Consider the following 23,552-nt stretch of genomic DNA (forward strand, 5'->3'; position numbering starts at 1 on the left):
GGCAGTGGTAATTTGCGGAGAGCCGCGTTAATTGTCATAACCTTTTAAATGGCAGAGTTTATCGGAGTCCTCTAAATGTCCCTGCGTATCGCCACGGCAACCCTGGGCCTGCCGCACTCCGATTGGCTGCCGCTGACGAGCACTTAAGCTTGATGAGTTTTCAGGCAAAAAAGAAATGATAAAATTGAAGGGGAAAAAAATATATGCTGTATATGTCAGCTCAGTTTAGTGTGTGTGTGTGTGTGTGTGTTTGAGACAATGTTTTTAATTGAGTGTGTTTTCTACCTTCACATTGACTGACACTCGCTAATTGCTCCAATAGAATCCGCCACTGTTTTTTTTCCCTTTTTCTTTTTTCCCCTTTTTTGATTTATGTTTGTTTTTGTACAGCCGAGCTGCAATTCAAATGCAAATGAACGAGAACGGGAGAGGTGTTTTTGGAACGGTTAGGACAATCATGATGGCTCGGAAAAAAAGGAGGCCGGTAGTTAGCGCGCTGCACCCTCGGGGCCTAATTTAGCTGCCATTTGTTCCTGGATACCAACTTCACAGACCGAGAGAAAGAGAAAACAAAAAGAATGTCAAAGACAAGCTACCCGACACATCGCTATTGTTCCTCTATGCTTTCGCAAAAGTCATGTGGGTGTTCACTAGTTTGGGTGGATGTCCTTTTTAACTGCGAGCCAAAGCAATGGAAGTGAATGGGCAGATGGGGGTGGTGGTGGCGATGGGGACTTGTGAAGAGTGTGTGAAGTGAAGATGGTACAAAAACCGGCTCTTATTTGATGAGCTTGTGTAGAGGATTGAGAATGAAAGTCTTGGCAACGGCATCTGCAGCTCACGCTGTCGGCTACATCTGACATCGTCCCTGAGGCCCGCCTCACATACCAGTGTGTTGGTCTCTGCATTTGCATTTCACCCTGTGTCTGTGCATGTGTTTTGTGTGTATTTCTATTTATATGTGCAACTTGAATGCTTGCTTGTGGCAAGTTGTGTGTGTGTGTGTGTCTGTGTGTGTGCGTGTATAGGCTGTGTGTGTGTGTGTGTGTGTGCGTCTATGAGTGTGTCCCGTGTCAGAGCTCTGGTCCTCTCTTGTAGCTAAAGGTCAGGGGGGATTGCTGAGATAGAATCCAATCTGAAGGACACAGCACTAGAACAGGTCCTGCTACAAATGGACCTATTAAGAAAGGCTGCACACACACACGTTGACATAGGTCACGGATATCTAGGCATACACACACAGGCGTCCTCACATGTGCATATATAGCAGCTGTTTCCATGCTAATGGTCACCTTTCCCGTGATGATAATAATTGACCGTACCCTGGAATAAATGGCCATGGCGGGTAACCAGCACGCTGTTAAAAGGAGACCAAAGTAGGTCCGCCCTGTCATATATTTACAGCGTATCTGACATAATCAGAATGTAGCTGCAATGTTTTCTAAATACTCTGAAATGGATCAAAAGATCTAAGTGTCAAGAAAACATGAAAGACAAGCACATCATAACCAAATGTTGATTTGTCACATTTTCCAGAACACGGTGCCGCTCTCACTGCTGATTGTTGCCTTAATTATGGTTCAGTCGGTCTGATTGGTGTGAGCATGTGAGCAAGTCTGAGCCGACGTGTGTGTGAACGCGGGGTGTTGAATATGGATGTGCCCCAAGCACCACCTCCACCACCACCACCACCACCACCACCACCACCGCCTCTCCTTGATGCGGAGCAGCTTTTTGTACAACATGTCTGTAAGTGTTTCTACTTTAAGGTTGGTCGTTTTTTAGCAGCTGCCTTCAACAGTAATTAGCGCTGCTGAGCAGAGCGTACACACAAAGACTGAGATGAAGACGTTCAGTCACAGCAGGGAACACGGCCTCACCTCTTACCTCAGGCTGACCCTCCCATCACTTGACCTCGTCTTTTTCCAGTGTACCCGGTATATCTCAGTGGGTGGGTGTCAGAGAGAGAGAGAGTGTGTGTGTGTGTGTGTGTGTGTGTGTGCTTCTCAGGGTCTCACCCAATGGACATCAGAGACTTGAAGTCCTTGGGGTGATGTGGCAGAGGGTGCTGGTCAAATGCACACGGTTTCACATGGGTGTGTGTGTGTGCATGGGTGTGCGTGTCCGTGTGCGTGTGTGGTTAGGCAGTGTGATTAGGTGGGGGGAGGGTTATGGGCCTCTCTCCTAAAGACACGCAATTAAGCTTAATTTTTAATGAATATTAATGGCATTAGCGTCAGATTTTGTGGAGATGTGCATCTGCCAAGGTGCAGGGGAAAGGGGGGGTGGGGGGTGACTAATTAATTTGGTAGTCATGAGGAGAATGGCTGGAGACGGGAAGGGGGGATGGAGATGGAGAAACGGAGGTGAGATGGTAAGGAAAGAAGAAGAGTGATGAATAAAAAAAGAGAGATGGGGAAGGAATACGAGAGAGAAAGCAAGAGATTAATGAGTAGAGTGGATGGACAGAAAGGAGGAAGAAGAGAGGGAGGGAGACGGGGTGATGCAGAGTGAGGGAGCATTTAAGACTGAGAGGAGAAGGTGGATGTTGAGGGGAAATTAAAATAACTGTAATAAGGACAAAAGTAAAGAACAGCACAGACGCAAAGAAAAGAACAGAGGATGATGAGAAATTCAGATGAGCCCCAAAGATAAAGCGAGAACCGGTGTGCGGCGAGAACACTGACGTCTGCTCAAAAAGTTTATGAAAGCAATAGAGCTCGGCGGTGAAAAAAGGATTAAAAGCAAGCGTGTCATTTAAAATACTAATGCTGAAGTATAGTTTGAACTAACCCACATCGTGTCAGACAAAATGTGCTTCGCGTGGCGGTGAGTCGTTGCTCCTGCTGCTTTCTGCGCTCGCTCGCCGTCGTGACAGTTCCCTCGCTCGTTCTCCGAGGCAATCAAACTCATACGAGCAAAGCGAGGCGGCGTTTCACCTAGAGGTAGAACGTGAGCACAACTTGACCTTTGACCTCTTCTTCTTCTTCTCTTTTTTTCTCATTACTGTAATTTTTCTTTGAAGAAAATATTACTTTGTTTGAAGTCACTGAAATTGTTCAAACTGTAACACAGTCTGGCGTCACACTGTATCAATGTGAACGATTACATTACAAACTGCTCTAACTGCTTTCAAAGTCTCCTCTTCCGGACAAGCGCACGACGTCCACGCCGTTCTGCTCCTCCCCGACTGACCGCCTCCCGGTCCTGAGTGTCTGGGATTAACACGGTGCTGCAGTATTGATTTGCGTCCGCATAAAGCCTCTTCGGCTCTATATATTACACCACGTTCAGCAGTCATCTATTCAATCACATCTAATATTACACTGCCTCTCCACACAGCTGTCTAAGAGCATTTAACTCACAGTTTGATTCCTGCATTCCCTCATGTACTTCAAACGCTTGCCTTCAATATCCTTCATTCGTGTCTACGATGCCAAGAAGAAGTCTTTTGAAAAGCACGGAGGATGGATGAGTGTGTGTGCGTGTGTGTGTGTGTGTGTGTGTGTGTGTGTGTGTGTGTGCGTGTGAGAGAAGACAGGATTAGCTGCGGCCTAAGGCTTAAGGTATGGAGTGGAGTGTATTTTAGAAGCTTCTAAATTAGCTGGGAAATGGGATTTTGAGACAATGGACTGGAAAAAACTAAAATTAAAGGATGCACTCGCAGCACTCCTTCATTTGCCTCTGATGTTCTCCCGCGCTCGCTTTTTCTCGTCTTTTTTTTTTTACACTGTTTTCTCTCTCTCTCTCTCTCTCTCGGTCCATAATGCAGTTGACAGTGATGATGTAAGAACGTGAGTGTAAACAGTAGTATGAGGCTAACCTCACTTTGACCCACTTAAAACAGGAAATTCCCTCGAGAGAAACACACACACACACACACACACACACACACAGACGCATATGCCCAAGTAAATATTAGACTTGGGTCAGCAGCCACTCTTCTCATTTCCCTCTGTGTGAGCAACTGTCTGCCCATGTGTGTGTTTTCATTTGAACCGAATCTTGTCCACCGATCAGAAAGACACTGCACATCTCCATTTATTGTCCTCCTCCTCCTCCCACCCAATTGGAAAAACCCTTTGCATGTCTCTGTTCATAGAAATAGCTCCTCCGAACTTCCATACGATCCTGTTGTTCAGTATATCTGCCCCCCCCCCTGAGATGATATGTGATCCAGTGAATGAACCACATGGGTGAACAGGGTTTCCCTCTGGCTTTTAGGAAGTGGCGAAGGAGATGTTGCAGGTTTGGGGTTTGTTGTTTTTATTATTTTAAGATTATAGTTGGATTATCATCCACAGTGGAAATTGGCAAACTATTTTCACTGTGATTATTATCGGAATAAAATTGAAGTCTAATGGAAAACAAGACCTATTTTTACTCAAGAGCGTCATCTCAAACCCGCCTGAACCCTCCGCTTCATGTTTTGATCAACTTGTCAACCAAAAACACGACAAACTAAGAATGACATTTTTAAATGTTGCTGACGTGCCTTGATTCTCCATTAGCCGAGAAAACTAAAATCCTGAAAATGGTTTCCCCTAAATGGATTGAGGTTGCAACAAGAACAATGCATCTGACAGATAAACCGCTGGGACATATTTAGGGACCTAAACAAGGCTTCAGGAACCGATGATGCAGAACTGTAAAAAGAGGGCATGGCTGCACCGTGAGTTGGCTTCACGCTAATAATGTGTTTTGAGTAAGTGTCCACTATACACATTTAATTGGCTTATAATTTAAATGTGGATTTGAAGGGACTACTCTTTGGCATTTAAGGTCATTAAATGATCTGTTCTTAATAATGGATGAATGAATACATTCACTTGTCGTCTCTGTGTTTGCACGGCATGCATGTGTGTTTACAGCCACTGTGAAGCTAATGTAGAACATTGTGTATGAAACCGTACATCGGATTTCATAAAGAATGTTCAAAAGTGCCAAATTGTTATCATTCACCCTGGAAGCACAAATGACGACGCCTCTAATGCTCTGATAATAGATCCATTTCACATGATACATCTCTTGCTGTGGAGGATAATCTTCAGCTATAAAATTATATCACCTAGCTGACAGGGATATTGCCAACCTACTACACTATAATCACACAACAGATAAGAAATCAAACTGTGGGGGAAAATGGATTTTGAAAGTAAAAACTTTAACAAAAGCTGTGTGTGTGTGTGTGTGTGTGTGTGTACGTACAGTATGCTGCGTCTGGTTGTGTGTTTAAGCACTTGTGTGTGATCTCTCGCTGATCAGTTATCACTAATCCTTCCGCACAGAGCTCCTTAACAAGTCGCTATTGTGCTGCCGACGCTTAACATGATGGAGGAACGACCTCCGCGGTGAATGAAAAGAAGAGGGAGAGGGAAGGAGGGAGCGATACAGAGGGAGGGAGAGGGAGAGGGCAACACCTCCGACAATGGGGAGAAAATTGGTTTACACTAGATAGGCTTGTGATTACAGAGAGAAAGAAAATTACTTTGATTGAACAATAGAACTGTGTGTGTGTGTGTTTGCGTGTGTGTGTGTGTTTTTTTAAGAATTAGTTGGTGGTTAGACCGGGATTTTGTTGAAAAGAGTTGGCGGATATGGGGTGCGGATGTGTGTGTGTTTTTCAGTCTGTGTGCGCTGTATCGGTACATGTGAGCACTTCCTTGTGCGTCCTCTTTGTGTTGCGGCTTGATCTAACTGGGTATCAGAGTCTTTATTACGGCCCTTTACACCTGAGACTTCCTCGACAGTCCAACTCACTCTCATTCAGACAATCCTCATCATATAGGAGTGTTTTAAATACCACAACATCAAATGTGTGGAGCAGGAAGTGAGTCATGATTTCAACCTCAAGGAAGAAAGGAAATAAATTGCACATGAGCATTAATGCACTTTTTGTTTTGGCAAGAATTCTGCAAATTTCTATTTCAAAGACTTATGGCAAATATGACCTGGAGTCAGTAAACCGTGAGCTTATTATTCCTAACGTGTTCATAGACAGAGGACACTTTAATGACAATATTTTGAAACTATACCTAGAGCACCCTTAACTGCATTATATAGTTTAATTGGCTTTTTTCAACCCTCATAGCTGCCAGAACACATGATATACAGTATTTATAATATCCTAATTTAGAATCCCCTTAAGAACTTAAAGAAATTGGCAATATACTCTCAAATAAATCCTTTTAATTTATTGATCGTAGCTATAAATTACTCTGTGTGATTCTCTCTCTCTTTATCTGTTTTTCTATCAAGGAGGCCCAGCAGGAGACGTACGTAACCAGGGGTCCGGCCCCAGGGAATTCTGGGAAGGCCAACAATGAGGACGGCATCTCCCAAGACCGCCCGTCCAGTCTGCCGGTCAGTGACTGGCAGTTCTTCCCACCGATGAGCACAAAGTATCCCAGAGTTACACATTAGGGGAACGTTTGTGTGTGTGAGAGAACGAGAGGCTTTTTGTTGTTGTAGCACACACCCACACACACCATCAAGCCTCAAAGAGACATTAGTTTTCTGGCCAATCAGAGGCCTCCACTCACCCTGTGACACCCCTCTTTGTCTCATGTCCCATGGGAGACATGAATTTGACTGCTTCATGTCTGTGTTTTGCGTGGCGTCCATGCAGCAGCCTGTGGTCGCGGCGTCATGCTCTCGCTCACACGCGTGTGCCCCCACACATGCAGAAGAAGCGTATGCACGGACACAGAGTTCGTTGCCAACGCACGCAGTCACGCATCCAAACTCACGCGCATTTGTCATTTGGGCGAGCTGAAAATCGTTAAACCTGTTGACTGGAGAACTGAGAAGAAGTGGCGAGGCCAGGCTGATCAGTGATGGGAGGGAGAAATGTGGGCTGCTCCAGTTTTTTGGCGAAACTAATCGTTTTTTTTCCCCTCTCTCTATCATTTCTCCCCTCACAGCTCCTCAGCACTTTCAAGAATAGAATAAATAGACATTTGCAAATGGTCGCAAACATTGGCACTGCTTGAGGTGTGTGCCGTTTAATTTACCAGATACTTTGGGACTCGGGAGAGGAGGAGTGAACTGCGAGGAAGACTAATATTAAGTGTACAAAGCCAAATGAAGCCATACTCCTTTCCCTAGACTACTTCTAAAGTCTGTGTCCATCGGTCGTGCAGCGCACACGGTTGACTCTGCTCTGATTCAAGTTATCCGTCAGTGATTCCTTCTCCTTTACGCACTCACACATCTCGTTCTTACTTTTCTCCTCCATAACATACGACTCGTATGTCATCTGCTGTATCTTGCCTTTTCCCCCCTAATTTTTCTCTTTCATTTTCATTCTCCCACACTCTTTACCCCCCCCCCCCCCTTCCCCTCTCTTTCTTTCCCTCTAAAGTAGCATCATGAAAGCTTTTCACCCTCGTGCTATAATGAGAAATGGCCTTGATGTCTCAGTGTGTGAATCCGGAGCAAGAGAGCAAGGCGAGGCGAGGAAGCGCCGCAGTCGCGCGGGCCGATCTATTTGAACCACAGCCGACACCGCCCCATATTCCCTCTCCACTTTAATCCTGGCATTTTACCCCCTGGGTTCTCCGTGTGTTTTTCGCATGCCATCCAAAGCGCACGGCTCACCGAGATCCTAATCGCCGGCAAGTTTTGATGAGAGAGAGACACACAGAGAGGGGGAGAGATAGATAGAAGAGGAGAGAGGGATGGGGAGAGAAATTGCTCGCCGTTTGCCAGGCTCTTCCAGCAAGCTGTCACTGCAGAGATGTAACCTTTTTTTTTCTCCCTCCCCCTCTCTCTTTCTCACTCTCTCGCCGCCGTTTGATGTCAGATCTAAAGCTGCTGTCATCTTTTTTCCCCCTTTCTCTCCGCTGGTCGGCAAAGTGTCACGTTGTTGTTTTGGGACGAGTCGGCTGTGTGATGTGGCGGGATTTTTGAAGGGAGACCAAAGGGAAAAGAAAGAGCTTTAGTAACTTATCACATATGCAAGTCACAGTGCCCCATGGGTCTTCTAAAATGTAACGTATTGGAGATACAGCACACCTTGTATTCATCATCGTATCGTCTCTGAATCTGTTCAGATACAATATCCATCAGTACTTTGCAAATAGAAAGGCACAAAGTAAGAGCACAGCACGAGCTCGTTCCAGTAGCATTATCTGTCAGCGCTGACCGTCTGTCTACATTACCACGTAGCTTTGGCTCCTGCTCTTGTGTTCACGTATTCACATTGAACTCTGTTGCTTTTCTGTGTTGATTGACTGAAGAGTGCTCGTCTTCATTGTGTACCGCTCAGTTTCTTTTACATGCCTCTTGTCCACGGTTATTTTTGTGTTTTCCAGCAGCTTTCTTAGTGTATGGTTTTAAACTGACCTGCCTCCCACTATAGGGTTAGCGTTACACTGTTGTTCATACAGTACCTTCAGCCTGGCCAGACTTGCATTGTTCTAGTGGAGCCTTCTCGTCCAGCTCCATACAATAGTGAGGAGCCAGAGCAAAGATCATCTTATGAGAAGATAAACCCCCTTTTTAAGAAGGCCCCATTTATTTTGTCCCTCTTGTGCAAATCACACAATGAGAGTAACACACACACAGACACGTACACGTGAGCTAAAGGTGAGACCCACAGTTATTTTTTGGTTTGCACTTCATGAATAACTTCAAATACAGTTTGCATCTCCAACTAAAGGCCATAACTTTTAATAAAGTGATTTGTATCCTGTCCGTTCAGCTGTCCCTGAAGGAACGTCAGGCGTCAATGATTCAGTTGCACAGAAAGTTGAAAGAAAGTAGCTGCCTCCTTGCGATGTCCTGCACTGTGTGGCGGGGACGTGTGTGGTACCTGAAAATAGAGGCAGAGTGAGAGCTCTGTGTCGCGCCCTTTTTCCATAACATCACTAAGCAGGGCCAGTTCTTCCAGTGCAACAGTGAGATCACGAGGCAGGACTTCTGCACCCCCCCCCCCCAACCCAAATGCCACCCCCTGTTCTAGTCACTATGTTCCCTGTTCTCCGGTGCTCCCCTGACAGCCTGCCAAGCTGCCGCACAGCCTCCCATCCTCTGGGACATGGGAGAGGATGGCCAGCCATGTGGAAAGACAGAGCGAGAGCTGGGGGAGGGAGGGTGAGGTGAGATGGGGGGGGGGGAGCAGGATGAGAAAGACAATGAGTGAGAGAGAGAGAGAGGGTGTGAAGCGGTGAAGTGAAACGTGGTTATCTTTTTGTCACTTGTTCAGGGTGAGGGATGCTGCATTCAGGCTATGGGGTTCCGCCAGCGACATGTTATTCACACTAGCACACACACACATGGAGAAATATATTTGTGTGCACCTTTCAGTGCAATTTGCCCCTCCTTGACTTATTTTCTATCAGACAAAAAGGAGAAATTAGTAACGCTATCTCTCCCCTCGCTGCCTCCTGCCTCTCATTCCTGTCCACCTTGCCCTCCTCTGTTATTCCAAGTGTTAGGTCATGAATGATTGACAGGGCACAGCTGGAGAGGCCTGCCCCCCCCCCCCCCCTCTCTCTCCCTACAACTACACTCTTTGCGCACAAACACACACTCATCACACACTCTGAGACACACTCTGTCCTCTGTGAGGCCTTTTCACACAGCGAGTGTGTGCGTGCTCTATCAGAGCATGTCCGTCACATACAGTATGTGCTCTCACTCTGGCTCTCCCACTGTTGTGTTTTATTTTAGAGTCCCCAGGCAGGCAGACAGGCCAGCAGGCAGCGCCGAGTAATGTCATCCAGCAGGGCTAGATTCAGCCTCCACATTAGTGCACGCGTGGGGGAGGAGAGGAGGGAAAGAGCAGAGGGAGTCAAGAAAGCAAAGAAATGCAAGGGAGATGAATGGGGAAGGAACAGAGTGATGGGGGGGTGGAAAGGGAGGGAGCTGAAGTACGGGGGAGGAGAGACTCGGAGGAACTCGTGGAAGGAACAAAATGAAGTCTACTCTATTGGTTTGGACATTACAAAATGTTAAAAATACAAAAAGATGACATACTGTCGATGCAAATCACTCAGCATATATTTTAAGAGTCCGTTTAAACTGACAAAACCCATTAGCCGCCCCACCAAGTGCAATTTCCCTGAAGGAAAGATAATGTCTGCTTATATTTGTGCATGTATAGTTTTTTGCGGCATGTGTAGAGAGAAAAGGAGGGGATAGGTGGGGGAGAGAGGGAGGCGGGGAGACGAGATGTTCTGGACCCTGCTGCCTATTCTTAGCACAGACGGCAGCACTGAAGGCCACAGCAGCCTCCTGCCGCTGCTTTGAACACGCTGGCTCTGAGAATAGGACGGATAATGTCCTAAACCCGGAGACCCATTCGCTCAAATAGGAGGCCGAGTGATTGATCCATTGTCCCTTTATGTGTCGCTCGGCCCACTGTGCTCTACAGGATTCCATAACTCACCGTGTGATTTGAGAATTCTGTATCGTACTGGAACTATTTCTTACATTGGTTCACGCATACTCCTCAAATTTGCTCCAGCATGCACACATAACACACGTTTACACCTCTGCCCCGTTTCACCGTAGACCCAGATATCATGACGCTGCAAGTCAGAGACCTTGGCTTCATCTAAAATGCAGACGGGCTATTTTTCCGCTTGTATGCCAGCCTGTTTTCATTTGCTCCTCATGAATCATTTAGTGCGCACACACAGTTTCATGTACACGCGTAGTTGCTTGATCCTCAAGAGCCGGGAACACGTGTTTTTGCTGGGGCCATACCATTTGTTCCCCAACGGCTTAAAAAGACAGACGTACATGAGGTGAAATTGATCTGCAGTTCTGGGTCCTTCATCTAAACTCGTCTTCCACGTTGTTTCTAACCGACAGAATCCACCAGGGATCAAATGTGAAACCCTATTCGCACTGTTGTTTCAATTTGGCACTTTCTAAATATTTGTAGCTTGCTTTAAATATGTTAGTATCTTAAATTTCCTCAATTCCTAGAGAAGAATAAGCCTTGGGGATTCAGTTTGAACTTTGAAGACACTTCAGACTGCAGCACCACAAGTCCAGTTTGAAATGGTGACAACCTGAAAAGGGGCCAACCATCAGCTGGAAGATCCCAGCTTAAAGCTCCACGTTAACAAGCATTGCACTGCTATAGTGTCCGTTAGCCGGACACTGAATCCCTCCCAGCACTCCTCATCCGCTGACACTGCAGCTCCATCCCCTGTGGATGAGAGACATGCCAGAAAAGAATTTCCCAATTGGGATCAATGAAGTATTGTTTCGCCTGAAGGCTTTTAGTTGTATCTTATGGCAAAATGTGATGGCTACACACTGTTCTGCCTACTGGAAACTGTGCTGGCCAGTGCGGGTTGTTAAAACAGACTGGAAACACAAGGTTGAGCAGTCGTGGTACAGGAAGGAGGGAGAAATTCCGCAGCTGTGGAGGAGGCCATCTTTATACCCATCCACCCCTGACAGGCCGGCTGACTGAAGCCCAGCACACCAGAGTGAAGAGAGAGTGTGTGTGTGTGTGGGTGCATGTGCGGAGACACACACACACACACACACACAATCTGTCCGAGCACTACTCTTACACACTTACCTACCCCTATGCTTACACATGCGTACACCCCCGGTGTGTGACAGGCTTTATGATTTGAGAGTGAGAGGGAAATGGAGAGGGATGAACTTGGTTAAGAAAACACCAGTCCGGGTCCACTGGCGCCTCTCCACCAGCCTTTCCTACAGAGGAGAAGAGACAGAGGGGGAGATGAGAGAGGAGGAGCAGGAGGAGGAGAGGGAGTGATGAGTGACCGTAGAAGGAGAGAAATGTTTCTCCTCTCCATCTCTTTTCTACCCTTTACCCATCAGTTCTCGTCCTCTAGCTGGTTTATCTAACAGATTACAAAAGAGGCCAGAGATGGTGAGGAAGATCGTTGCTGTTGGGTTTCCATTGACGCAGCAGCACACACACACACACACACACACACACACACGCACTACTGATCTACATTTCAGTGACTAGCAGGATTCTGCATAAACACCTTTTTTAAATGGATGATGTAAATAAAAAAGTAATGAGTGTGTGTTGTTGATACGTGTACATTTGTGTGTGTGTGTGTGTGTGCTTCTCTGTATGGAGCAGCAGTCACACACACAACACACACCAACACCTTTCTAACTGTCCTCCCCATTCCACCACGGGACAGTCACTGTGTGACGGTGTGTGAACGCTGCCGTATCGTGATGTTGGATATACGTCAGTAACAAACTGACAAACTGTGCTTTACCATTCTGGGCTTGTACTCTCGAGGTGTTACATCCGATGTTGTTAGGTGATGAAGATCCAGTCTGGACGTCACCTCAGTTCAGTTTGATTTGCTTTTGATAAAACAATCTTTATATTGGTTCCAGAACCAAATACAGCTCCTCAAGTGCATACTTGATAGATTTCATTTTCAGCTATACCATTTCTGCCATACATGCCCTTCCGGCACTAAGCCTTTCATTATAAATGGTGATTTTTTTTGTTCCAATATTAATATTTAAATGATCTATTAAATTGGCTTCAAATGTTATTGAGCCAATCTGAAGATTTGAAACATCCATTTTGTATGAATTAGGATTTTGGACATGGGAACGTTCTCTTGTCAAAGGATTTTTCAGCATAATAATTTGAAAGGATTTCGCGCCCTCGTTGAGTGATAATGTGGATAAGAGTAACAAATATTTTAGGTTGAGTGACAGTTTTTGCAGATGAAAAGGTTTTCTTTCTTCTTTACTTCTCTTTTGACTGGAGCAGAGACACAGGGAGTTGCTGTAGGAGGAAGGATTAAGGAAAAGATATAGGATTATAGATAGATAGATTGCATCATTTTCCTTTTTTTCCTCCCCATCTCCCTCCACTTTCCTTCCCTTCTCCCTTAGTGCCCCCCCCCCTCCCTCCCCCCGCCCCTCCCATTTCACTCCCTCTTTCCTGTGCTTCATCCACTTCTAACCTTTCTGGGTTTATTTTTATGTCTGGTCTTGGATGCCTGGCTTCCCAGCAGGCCGGCTAGGCAGGGGAGGGAGGTAGGGAGGAAGGAAGGAAGAAGGAGGCAGCAGCGCCACACTGGCGAAGAAAAGTGAAGGAATCGAAAGAGGGATGGAGGGGGGAAGGAGCCATCAGAGAAGGGAATGTTCTGTCATCACCATGGCTCCCTCTGGCTGCTGGGAGGCTGAAATTACATCTGCCTTTGAAGTTAGGGACAGCAACACCGCCAGTGTTGCTATAGTGACAGGACGTGCGCGTGCGTGCATGCATGCGTCTGTGTGTGTGTGTGTGTGTGTGTGTAAACTCCATGGGAGGTTTATTATGCATGATGCACACACTGTGACTAGTCCTGATGGTATTACAGTGCTGTTATTAATCTACTCTCATAAGATACCTGTGCTATTAACACATCCGCACACACACACACACACACACAAGCGCACATGAACATATCTGGGAATTCATGCTAAGATGCATTCACACACACACACACACACACGACCCATTTCACAGCTGGATTCAAATTTCACGTTGTGCCTTTTAAAGATTAAGATAAAGTTTTTCCTCTTATTATCTTTGAGAAGGTTTAGCTGGCTGCACACTGCGCTCACAGGCAAATGCAGAGGCAACTACGTGTGTTAAAATCACTCGCATATGCACACACACACACACACACACTGGGTTGTTCAGATGGCAGATAGCTGTGTTTGGGTTGTTTGAGCTGCTAATATTCCACCGAGTCCTCGAATATTTATGGCTTTTGGTTTCAAACTCTGAGATCAAGGAGAAGAGCATTTTCAAAGGTAGATAGATGGATAGATAGATAGATAGATAAGAACATAATAAAACAGATGGAAAGATGAAGGGAGGGTGAAGGGAAGGCTAGAAAGGTTGAAAATAATGTTCCATTAATGCAGAGCAAGGCTCTCGCTAAGGGACCAGCGGCAATCTGCATCTCCCTCCAGTCTGCCTGCTATACATTTTTCATGAACGCTGAGCGAGAATTAGCGACGGATTGCTGTGCAAATCGCTTCTCCTTGGTAGTGGGGGCCGAGAGAGAGAGAGAGGGGAAAGAGGAGGACGAGAGTATAGCAGGGAGGGGACAGTGGTGGAATGAGGAGAGGTGACATAGAGGAGAACAGAAAAGGATGATTAGAATGGATGTGAGGAACAAAGGGGTGAAACGTGTCGTACGGTTTTGGTGTTCAGCACCATGTGTAGACCAGTTAGTGGAGAGATGTTCTTTGATACAACAGTACACTGAATTTGTAAATGCCATGATCTGCAACATGTTCTCTATCGACTGGTCCGACTCCATTCGTGTTTTAACATCTCATTTCAGTCTCTATTATCCTTGTAAGAAATGCACACGCAGTGGTGTTTTCATGTTGGTTTGATTCTCCATGTTTTAGTTGCTGGTGAACAGAGTGGCGCCGACAACATCTCAAACTATATTGACAGCACATGAAATGAAAACAATAAAAATACATTGTAAAACAGTTAGTTCAAAGTACTTGGGGAGCTGAGTCAAAGATCCATCATTTTATTCCCTAATGTGGGCGATGAATGCTCAACTCCACATTTCACATAATGAACAGAAAAGCATTTGTTCATTAGACCCAGGAGGACTTCTTCTGGTGGGATTTGTTGTTTGTATTTCAGTCCTCCCTCCCCTCCCCCTCCCCTCTCCTCTTCACACATTTCCTCTCCTTGGCCTGTGCCATATAGTTCTGACCCCAATATCCACTCCAATATCGTCCACTTTCATTTTCCAACAGTGGCCTTGTGTTGCCATTACAGAGCCGCGCTGCCTAACTGGCTTACTCATATGCTGACCGGTTGTCCACCTGCTCTCGGTTTCTCTGGAGAACAATGCTCCGGTCCGAGTTGCGCTTGGTGAGATTGAATGGCATTCGTAGGTGTGTGAAGGCAACGGAGACACACACAGTCTCTTAACAGGTGTCCCGTAGTTCATTTAGCAGTCTGCAGTTTACAGCAGAATCATTCACACTATAGAGCGTATTCACGTGACGTCAGCATCTCAATCGCGCCATCTTGGGGTCCCACTTATTAAATGTCAGAAGAAGTTGACCTGGCTATCGTGTCCGCTGTTTGATTATGCGAGAGCCCAGCAACCTCATGTCCTTCTGCATTACCAAAGAAAGATTTCAGCGGTTGGAATTGAATATTTGCAACGCTTTTTTACCTGATTTTACTCGCTCAACACTTTGTGGTTAATTCGCTAGTTACCCCTAGTTACCAGCACATAGCCCGGTCACATTCCTGTAAACAGTTTTCATTTCCGCTATCGACCATGGGACATAAACAACTATTTCTGCGTTATACTTGTTGTAGAAAAACCACATCAAGCGCCCCGTGTCTGGGTTCATACTATGATCCGTCGTCGCACAGCTCCGCCTCCAGGACGAGTGTCTGGATGAAGCCGCTTCCAGCTCCTTCAGGACCAGCAGTGACTGTTTGGTGGCCGTGCTGAGTGCTGTGCCCATGGAGCCAGTGTTTTATTTGACCTTGAAATGAATCACAGAGTAAAGGCAGACATCGCCCGACGGAGTTGCCATGCTCATGGCTTCCTCCCAAGTTTCCATCCACAGTTCCTTTTGCGCAAGTGAAACATTGATTTGCGCTCGGCGAAAAAAGCAAAAAGAGATTATTGACGAGTGTGTCAATGGAAACGTGCCCACAACCCGATGTAGCAACAGAAACACATGAGAACAGTCATAACGCTCATACGCCGAGTGAAGCCGAAGTAGATGCATGACAAGTTGAAGTAATAGCCTGTCTTGTTGAGTTGATAAACCCATATTCTGAATCATTAGTCCCACATCCAAGAGTGAGGCACAGTACCATAATCACAAGGCACACCGCTTTGAACTGAAATTGTGTCTCCTTCAGGATATAATGGTCATTTCTAAAGAAGAGCGGCATAAAATAACGCAAAACAATGCCGTGGTGGGACCCCAACATGGCTGCCAAAGGTTGTTGTGGTCACGTGAGTGAATACGCTCTATATATTTCAAGTCAAAGTCAAAAGTACTTGCACTTCCGTAAAATATTTAAGTGTGTTTTGAGTCCAAATTGTGTCCCCGCCGTGGCCCCGACTGGCTGACTGTGTGTCTCTGTGTCCAGCATGCTTCAGTGTTATTCCACTGGACCTGGGACATCGTGTTTCCATTCGATTTTCCACTGCTACAATATTACTGCTTCATATAAGCTGTAGGACGGACCCAGAAATGTGTATCTATATCGGTGATGAAAAGAAAAAGATCTTTGACGACCTAGGATGTGTGTCTGTGTGTGTGTGCGGCGCTTATGATTGCTGCTGTAATCTGCTCTCTCTTGCCAGCCACGGTTATTACAGTTGTCGATATGCTGCTCAGCGCTTTATAGACACAAGCAACAAGACTGTCTGGAAGCCCGCCAGGGTGCGTGTGTGCGTGCCAAAGTGCTTTATATTTGTTGTTACACTTGTGTGTGCGCGATCCTTTGCTCTGTGTGTATGTAATTGAGCTCTCCTCTCATGTAAAGACCGGTTCAACAGTGTGTTAATTACTTATGTTCCAAAGCGTGTGACCCGGCATTGTGCAAATTATATCTTCAGGGTTTACTTTATTCCTGCATGCATGAGTCTGTATGTCGGTGAGCGTGTGGGCTCCATCTCTGGTTGGCTCGATGTACTTTGATAAAGACCGGGTTGCTTCACGGTTAATAGATGGATAAGGGAAACAAAAGAAGAAGAAAAGCGCGTGTAAAAGAGGAAACGTGCTTCAGTGTTGTTTAGCTGCTGCAGAAGAGTCAAACATGGAAAAGTAGAAAGTGGCAGAAAGAGGAAGGCGAGGAGAGGGCTATTGGCTGGGATGGAAACGGGCGGAGGAAGGAGGTGTTGAGGTGTGGAGGGCTTTTCTCCTCCTGGTATTCAGCCTTGACTGATGCCTGTTGTTCACTCCACGTCGACTGTTTACCATCCTGCCAGCAAGATGACTATCGGGGCTTGGCAGTGGGTTACAATGGGAATGCACCAATGTAACATTTGCTTTTGTAACACTGTCATACATGCATAAGCACACTAACACACACACACACACAGACAGATACGCATCGCGAGGGTCACTGATGGCCCATCTTCCCAGTCGCACTGCTCTTTTGGAAGTGTGCGACCATCTGTCTGGTTTGGCCAGACGATTAAACAAATCCTCTCTCTCTCTCTTTCTGTGTGTGCGCGAGTGTGCCAGCAGCATGATTGAGGTCTCCTCACATATCAGCAACCTGTGACCTCCACGACATAAACATCTTTGTTGTTGTGTGTGTACGTGTGTGCGTCGCTGTTCTAATAATGTCTTCATCTCTTGACGGATATACCGCACGAGAAATGAAGAAACAATGTCCCTTCTGTTCAGAGGAAACATCTTGTTTTTAATGGATTCTTTATGAGCTCTAATTCTTGGAAATGTTCCTGTGTGTTCTGAGCCAGCTTTAGTTGTTCTAATTGGCTCTTATTGAGTTTAATTGTTGTTTCTCTGGGGATTGTTTTTATCATTTCACAATGTGATACGACCCCCTGAGCCCACATCAGATATTCTTTTTAATAACTGCAGCAGTCCACCGACAAACAAACCAACTCTTGACCTTTTTAGGGGGCACGGAGTCAATTGTGTGTTTGTAATGTCGTGAAATATCTGTGAAGCTCTGACACGTCACCCCTGTCACCGTGCACTGTGTGTGAATTCCTACATGCAATAGAAATGCAATAGTACAATATACAGGACTGTCTCAGAAAATTAGAATATTGTGATAAAGTTCTTTATTTTCTGTAATGCAATTAAAAAAACAAAAATGTCATGCATTCTGGATTCATTACAAATCAACTGAAATATTGCAAGCCTTTTATTCTTTTAATATTGCTGATTATGGCTTACAGCTTAAGAAAACTCAAATATCCTATCTCTAAATATTAGAATATCATGAAAAAGTATACTAGTAGGGTATTAAACAAATCACTTGAATCGTCTAATTAACTCGAAACACCTGGAAACACATTTTCAAATGTTTGATTTTGTTTTGCTGTGATAAATCTTTTTTTTACTTGGTCTGAGGAAATATTCAAATTTTATGAGATAGGATTTTAGAGTTTTCTTAAGCTGTAAGCCATAATCAGCAATATTAAAAGAATAAAAGGCTTGCAATATTTCAGTTGATTTGTAATGAATCCAGAATGCATGACATTTTTGTTTTTTTAATTGCATTACAGAAAATAAAGAACTTTATCACAATATTCTAATTTTCTGAGACAGTCCTGTACATAATAATGATAATTCACTGAAAGGGACACGTTTATTCTGCACAAATAACTTTTTTTTTAACGAGTACAACTTGGAGTATCACAACATATGACATGATATTCCTTTTGGAGCCTTCATCCTCCTCCACCGAGGATCCTGAAAGGGATCTGAGTACTTCCACCTTCCACCACTTCCTCCATCCCTGACCAGAAGACAGATGTCCATTTACGCAGCCAAACACCGAGCTCATCAGAGGAGTCACAAGAACATTAGTCCTGTTCAGACGGCGCATGTTTCTCACACACACAGACGAGCACCAACACACTCAGTCGAGGTCATTTTGAAAGAGCCTTGTGGTAGCTTTGCTTAGCATTTGGGCTAATGGCGTGCCATGTGCTTCCTCCCAGGTCAGTGAATCCATTAGCAGCCGTATTACTGCCACATAATAGCTTATTGGTTAGTGGGAAAATAAATTAGGCCACGACGAGAAGAGAGACAGAGCGATAAAAAGATGAAGAGAAAGAGAAAGCAGGGCCTCGGCATTGAGTTACAGCTGTTATGATTTGTCGTCTCTCAACTCTTTTTCTCTCTCTTCTCTTTCATTTCTTGTTTCCGCCCACTTCTCTTTCACCCTCAGGGCTTCGGGAGGTTTTTATCTTTCTAATGAGCCGTTGATTCCTTCTTCTATTTTTTATCGTTACCTCATTCGTTCTGGATGGAAGGCAAAATGTGTCGTACTCTGAAGCCGGCATTTGCATCTCGTGTGTGTGTGTGTGTGTGTGGACTAAGTGGTGCAAAGTGGTTGCTCTGGGGTTTTGGTTGGCGTTGGTGGTAGAAGTGGACGCAGGGGTCAGAGCAGTGTGGCACCGTGGCCCAGGTCGCCATGTTGTTCTCCCAGCCTTATCAATATGCAGCACTGTGGGCGGTTTGCCATTGGCTTGATTGCTTTAATTGGTCGGACACATTTGCAACACTCACACTCGAGGTTATAGCATTTCTCCTGCCGCGCAAAGGTTGCTCCGAATGTATTGTTGTCGTGATATTTTGTCCTAGCAAATGTGCGACTGCACTGTTCGGTTCAACTTTGCATGAGTCATTTGGCTCCTACACACTCATATGCATATTCTGTAAACACACGCCGCATGCACACTCACGCGTACACATACAAACAAGACAGTTTGGAACAGGGAGAAGTTTAAAGGTGATCCTCTGTTATGAGCACAAATCATAAATATGTATAGGACACAGATTGTAATGCACACACACACAAACACACACACAAATAAACAAACAAACACACACACATAGACGCAAAGACAAATGAACTGTCTACTGTTAGTGTGTCAGTCACTCGATGCATGGAGATCTTGGCGGTATCTCAGCAAGCGTGTGCTTACTTGCTGGCTTGGCTTGAGTAGCTCATGTGTTTATAAACGTGTGTGTGTGTGTGTGTGTGTGTGTGTGTGTGTGGGGAGGGAGGGAGGGAGGAGGAAGGGGGGTTAAAACGATGTGGAAATCAAATTCACCTTGAAGTGTCCTTCTCTCTCCCCTCACCACCCCCGTATTTTTGCCTTCGTCTTCGCTTTGAACGCACTGCAGCACTCAGTTCAAAGAGACGCCTGCTTTTGTGTGTGTGTGTGTGTGTGTGTGTGTGTTTGTGTAAGTAATGACAGCAGGGTTTGAGATGGAAAGAGGGAGAAAGACAGAAAGACCCGCCTGCACACTAACTTTGTGTGCGTGTGCGTGCCTAGCATTATGTTCACATGTTCCTCGCCACGTTTGGTCTTTATTATTGTTTCACCTCCGTAAGGAGCATGTGTGTGTACATCACACTGACGTATATATTTGGTAGATCTCTGAAAGGCCATGCATATTAATTACACGTGCACAGGAACTCTGGGGATCTTATTGGAGCATTTGACCAAAAGGTCACCAGCTGGGAGCAATTGACAGCTGCTGATGGCAGTCAATATCTGATATTCACAGTTGACTTTTGCACGGGATAATCAAACATGATTAATGTCCCCGGCACTTTGCATTCGACTCTCGGTTGCAGACGAGACCTGAGAGAGTGAGAGAACAAAGGGAGGGATGGAAGGCAGAAAAGATATCAAGGAAGGTTGGAGGGATGGACTGACATTGGGAAGGAGATGATGCAAGAAGTACCGGGTGCTAAAGATGTTGGGAAATAAAGACAGAAAAGACAGACAACACACGACAAGACATTTGGACTGCAAGAAAAGGAATATTCACATCCTCTCCATTTTAGGTCGAGTGTCTGTGTGTGTGTGTGTGTGTGTGTTTGTGTTCCTCTCTCTCCTTCTCACCTGCTCCTCCTGGGTCTCACAGAGGCTGGTTTCAGAAGACGAGGCGCCAGGAGACAGACAGTAAAGGTCGCCCCGTCGTTCTCTTACTCCCCGCTACCTCAATCTTTCAATCAATGAAATGATTTCCTCTCACACTGATGTTTGCGGCTCGTCATCAGGATACAGAATGATTATCAGAGACAGACGAGGAAAGTCCTAAATTGTTACTCTAAAGGTGCGTCCGCATGAACCTTTTTATAGGTTATTACCGACACCTAAAATCCCAGCAGTGATTGAATATGTTCTCGGAGCCTTCTTCATCGTCTGAGTTGAGAAAAATGCTCTCAGACCTCTGACATCACGTCTTTATAAAAACAAGTCCCTGAGCAAGATAGATAACTCCATATCATAGCAAACTTAAAAACAAATAACGTATACATAATAATACAATTAAAGTAAAATATACAGAGACAAATGATTACATTCTGTAATATTGTCAAGTGAAATCATCAAACTTTATCAATCACGTGCGCCTCATATTCTTCAATACCTCTGAACATTTTGTTTTGACTTTGTGCCTGAAGTCCTCCTGTCTTCCATTTCTCCTTTTTCTTTTACTCTCCGTTTCACCTCTGTCCTTTTCTAATTTCTCCTCATCGCTCCTCTCCTTTCTATTCTTCACCATCTTTTTCATCCTGATTGATTGTGTCCTTTTGACCTCATCCTCTCTTATTTCCTGTCCTTCGCCTCCTCCTCATCCTCCTCCTCATCCCCCCTCTCTGACTCAGGAGGCCGTAGTCTCCAAAAGGTCAGTCCCGGCTGACATTTTCCGTGGGACCTCATTGATTTCCACTCCGCACGTTGTGATTGGCTAACCGAAGCTACCTCCATTTCCCACCAATCCCCTATAACCAGGAAGCGAGCCAGCCGGCCAACCCTGAGGTCAACCGGCTCCAAATAGCTTTTTCTGGAGCGTTACATTCTTGTTTGCTCTATATTTTTCTCCTTTCCGCCTGCACGCCTCCCTGCAGGCTGAGGGAAGAGGGAGAGGAAAGAGGGATGGATGAAGGAGAAGGAATACGGCTTAAAATGGAAGTTTACAAGGCCAGTGGTTCTCATATCCTGGTTCAGGGTCTCCCACGCCTCCTTGATATGGCTCCAGAGGGCCCCTGGCAAAACATGGAATTATTTCATCTTACTGTATACCAGAAAATCAATATTTGGTTTTTCATCTCTGCGATTGTACCATATCCCTTCTCACAGTACAGACCCTTCTAAAAACAACTGTCATTAGTCTCCCTCTGGGTTTTTGAGACAAAATATTATCAGGTTGGGGTCCCCACAGTCTAAGCATTCCTCCTCTAGTCTGAGCATTGTACCTGTCAACCTCAATTCATAGGTCCTACAGCCTAGCTCCAGAGCCTCTGAGCTTAGCCTCGGTAGCCGTGGTGACACGGGCTACAGTACCGCTGACCTGTTCCTCTATAGATGTATATGTATATATATATATGGAGGCTGACAAGAAATGTTGGTCAGTTTGTGTTTTTATTGTCTCTTTCCCTCCAAGTTTCTGATGCTGGTAGAGATTGTTTGCAAGGAAAAGTTTTTTTTTTTCAGTAACACATGGAGCAAAGTCTTTACCACTGACAATCTTCTTGTCCCGCCACAATGACTGCTCCCTAATAACTGTGAATCAAAGAACCTGAGTACCCGGCTGTAGCCTAACTAGAAGAGACAACATGTAAATTACCTGGATGCTACTCCAGTTATACCAACTGCGTTGCACATTGCTGCCATGTATCAGAAACTAGATGGAAGAATGTAAACACAGTCACAGGTGGAAATATAATTAGGCATTTTAAAACTCCCTGGCTTTCACTTCAAATCGAGCCGCCGTCTGCGGCGTCCTTAATGACATGATAAACAAGTTCCTACCGTCGAGAAAGTGAAAGGGGCTGCAGACGAGAATATCGTTTGGTTATGTGCATCTGAATATCCACGGCCTATGTGCACTGTGACTGATGCATGCACTTGGTTTTGCATAACACGTATCAGAGAATACCTCTTCCTCCTCCGTCTGCATCTTTATCCGTTTGTGTTTTCTTCCCCGTGCCCCTCCCGGCTGCTTCATCCTGCAGAAAAAGCCGTTCCTCGTGAGACGGCAGCGCCGGTGCTGGTAGAAAATGTCCGAGCGCAACGGCGTAAACAAACGGGCAGACGGCTCTCCGTCTTTCTCTGTGAAGTGATAATGTGTTCCCCACGCTGTTTTTGTTCTCATGCTAATGAAGTGGACCGCATCGGTAATCACTTCCAAACCCTCAGCCAGGGAAAAGGTAGAAACGGCAAAACAAAGGCTTGAACAAAAAGGATGCTTTGCTGTGTGCGTGTGTGTGTGTGTGTGTGTGTGTGTGTGTGTGTGTGTGTGAGAGAGAGAGTGTGAGATCTGAAGTGGAAGTAGAAATAGAAGTGGATGTGTGTTTTTTGAAGTGGGCTTGTGTGTGTTCCAGTTTGTACCTTTTTCTGTATTTGCACAAACCCACTGCCAACGACCATGACCCGCTGCAGCGGGAGGTCAAAGGTCACCTGATCCCGCTGTTGAGGTGTTCGTGTAAAATGTTCAAATAGAGCAGAACAGGAGCTTTATTCATTAATTGTAGTAGAAGTGATAATATATGGGGTTAAAACTGTCCCAAATATCAGAGAAGAATATCGGTCAGAAATCCTGTTTCCCAGCATGCATTTCACACTGCTGCACAAGTTGTCCACTAAAAACACCTTTGCATCACGTGCTCTTAGATCGAGTGGAGGCATATGTGTCGACTGCTGCTTTTTCAGAACCCGACTCAAATGTTACTCTTGTGCTGCCAGCCGTCATGGAGCAAACAGACACACTTTACCTCGTTTAGCAATGCACTTAAAAGTCCGTCAGAGCTGTAGAGCCGCTCAGCGTCTGCTGTTATGGACTGAAAACTC

At 45.4% G+C, this 23,552-nt stretch overlaps 1 protein-coding gene across 2 annotated transcripts in view; it reads left to right on the forward strand.

Moving 5' to 3' along the window:
- The window catches only part of arid1b (AT rich interactive domain 1B (SWI1-like)), a 160,463-nt gene that overhangs the window by 47,869 nt on the left and 89,042 nt on the right, over positions 1-23,552 (forward strand). For both annotated transcript variants that reach the window (XM_056427057.1, XM_056427058.1), the window contains exon 4: positions 6,259-6,363. In XM_056427057.1, coding sequence (XP_056283032.1) covers positions 6,259-6,363 — 105 coding nt within the window. The remainder of the gene's footprint in view (positions 1-6,258; positions 6,364-23,552) is intronic.

Source organism: Pseudoliparis swirei, chromosome 11 (assembly GCF_029220125.1).
Source record: "Pseudoliparis swirei isolate HS2019 ecotype Mariana Trench chromosome 11, NWPU_hadal_v1, whole genome shotgun sequence".
NCBI classification, from domain to species: Eukaryota; Metazoa; Chordata; class Actinopteri; order Perciformes; family Liparidae; genus Pseudoliparis; species Pseudoliparis swirei.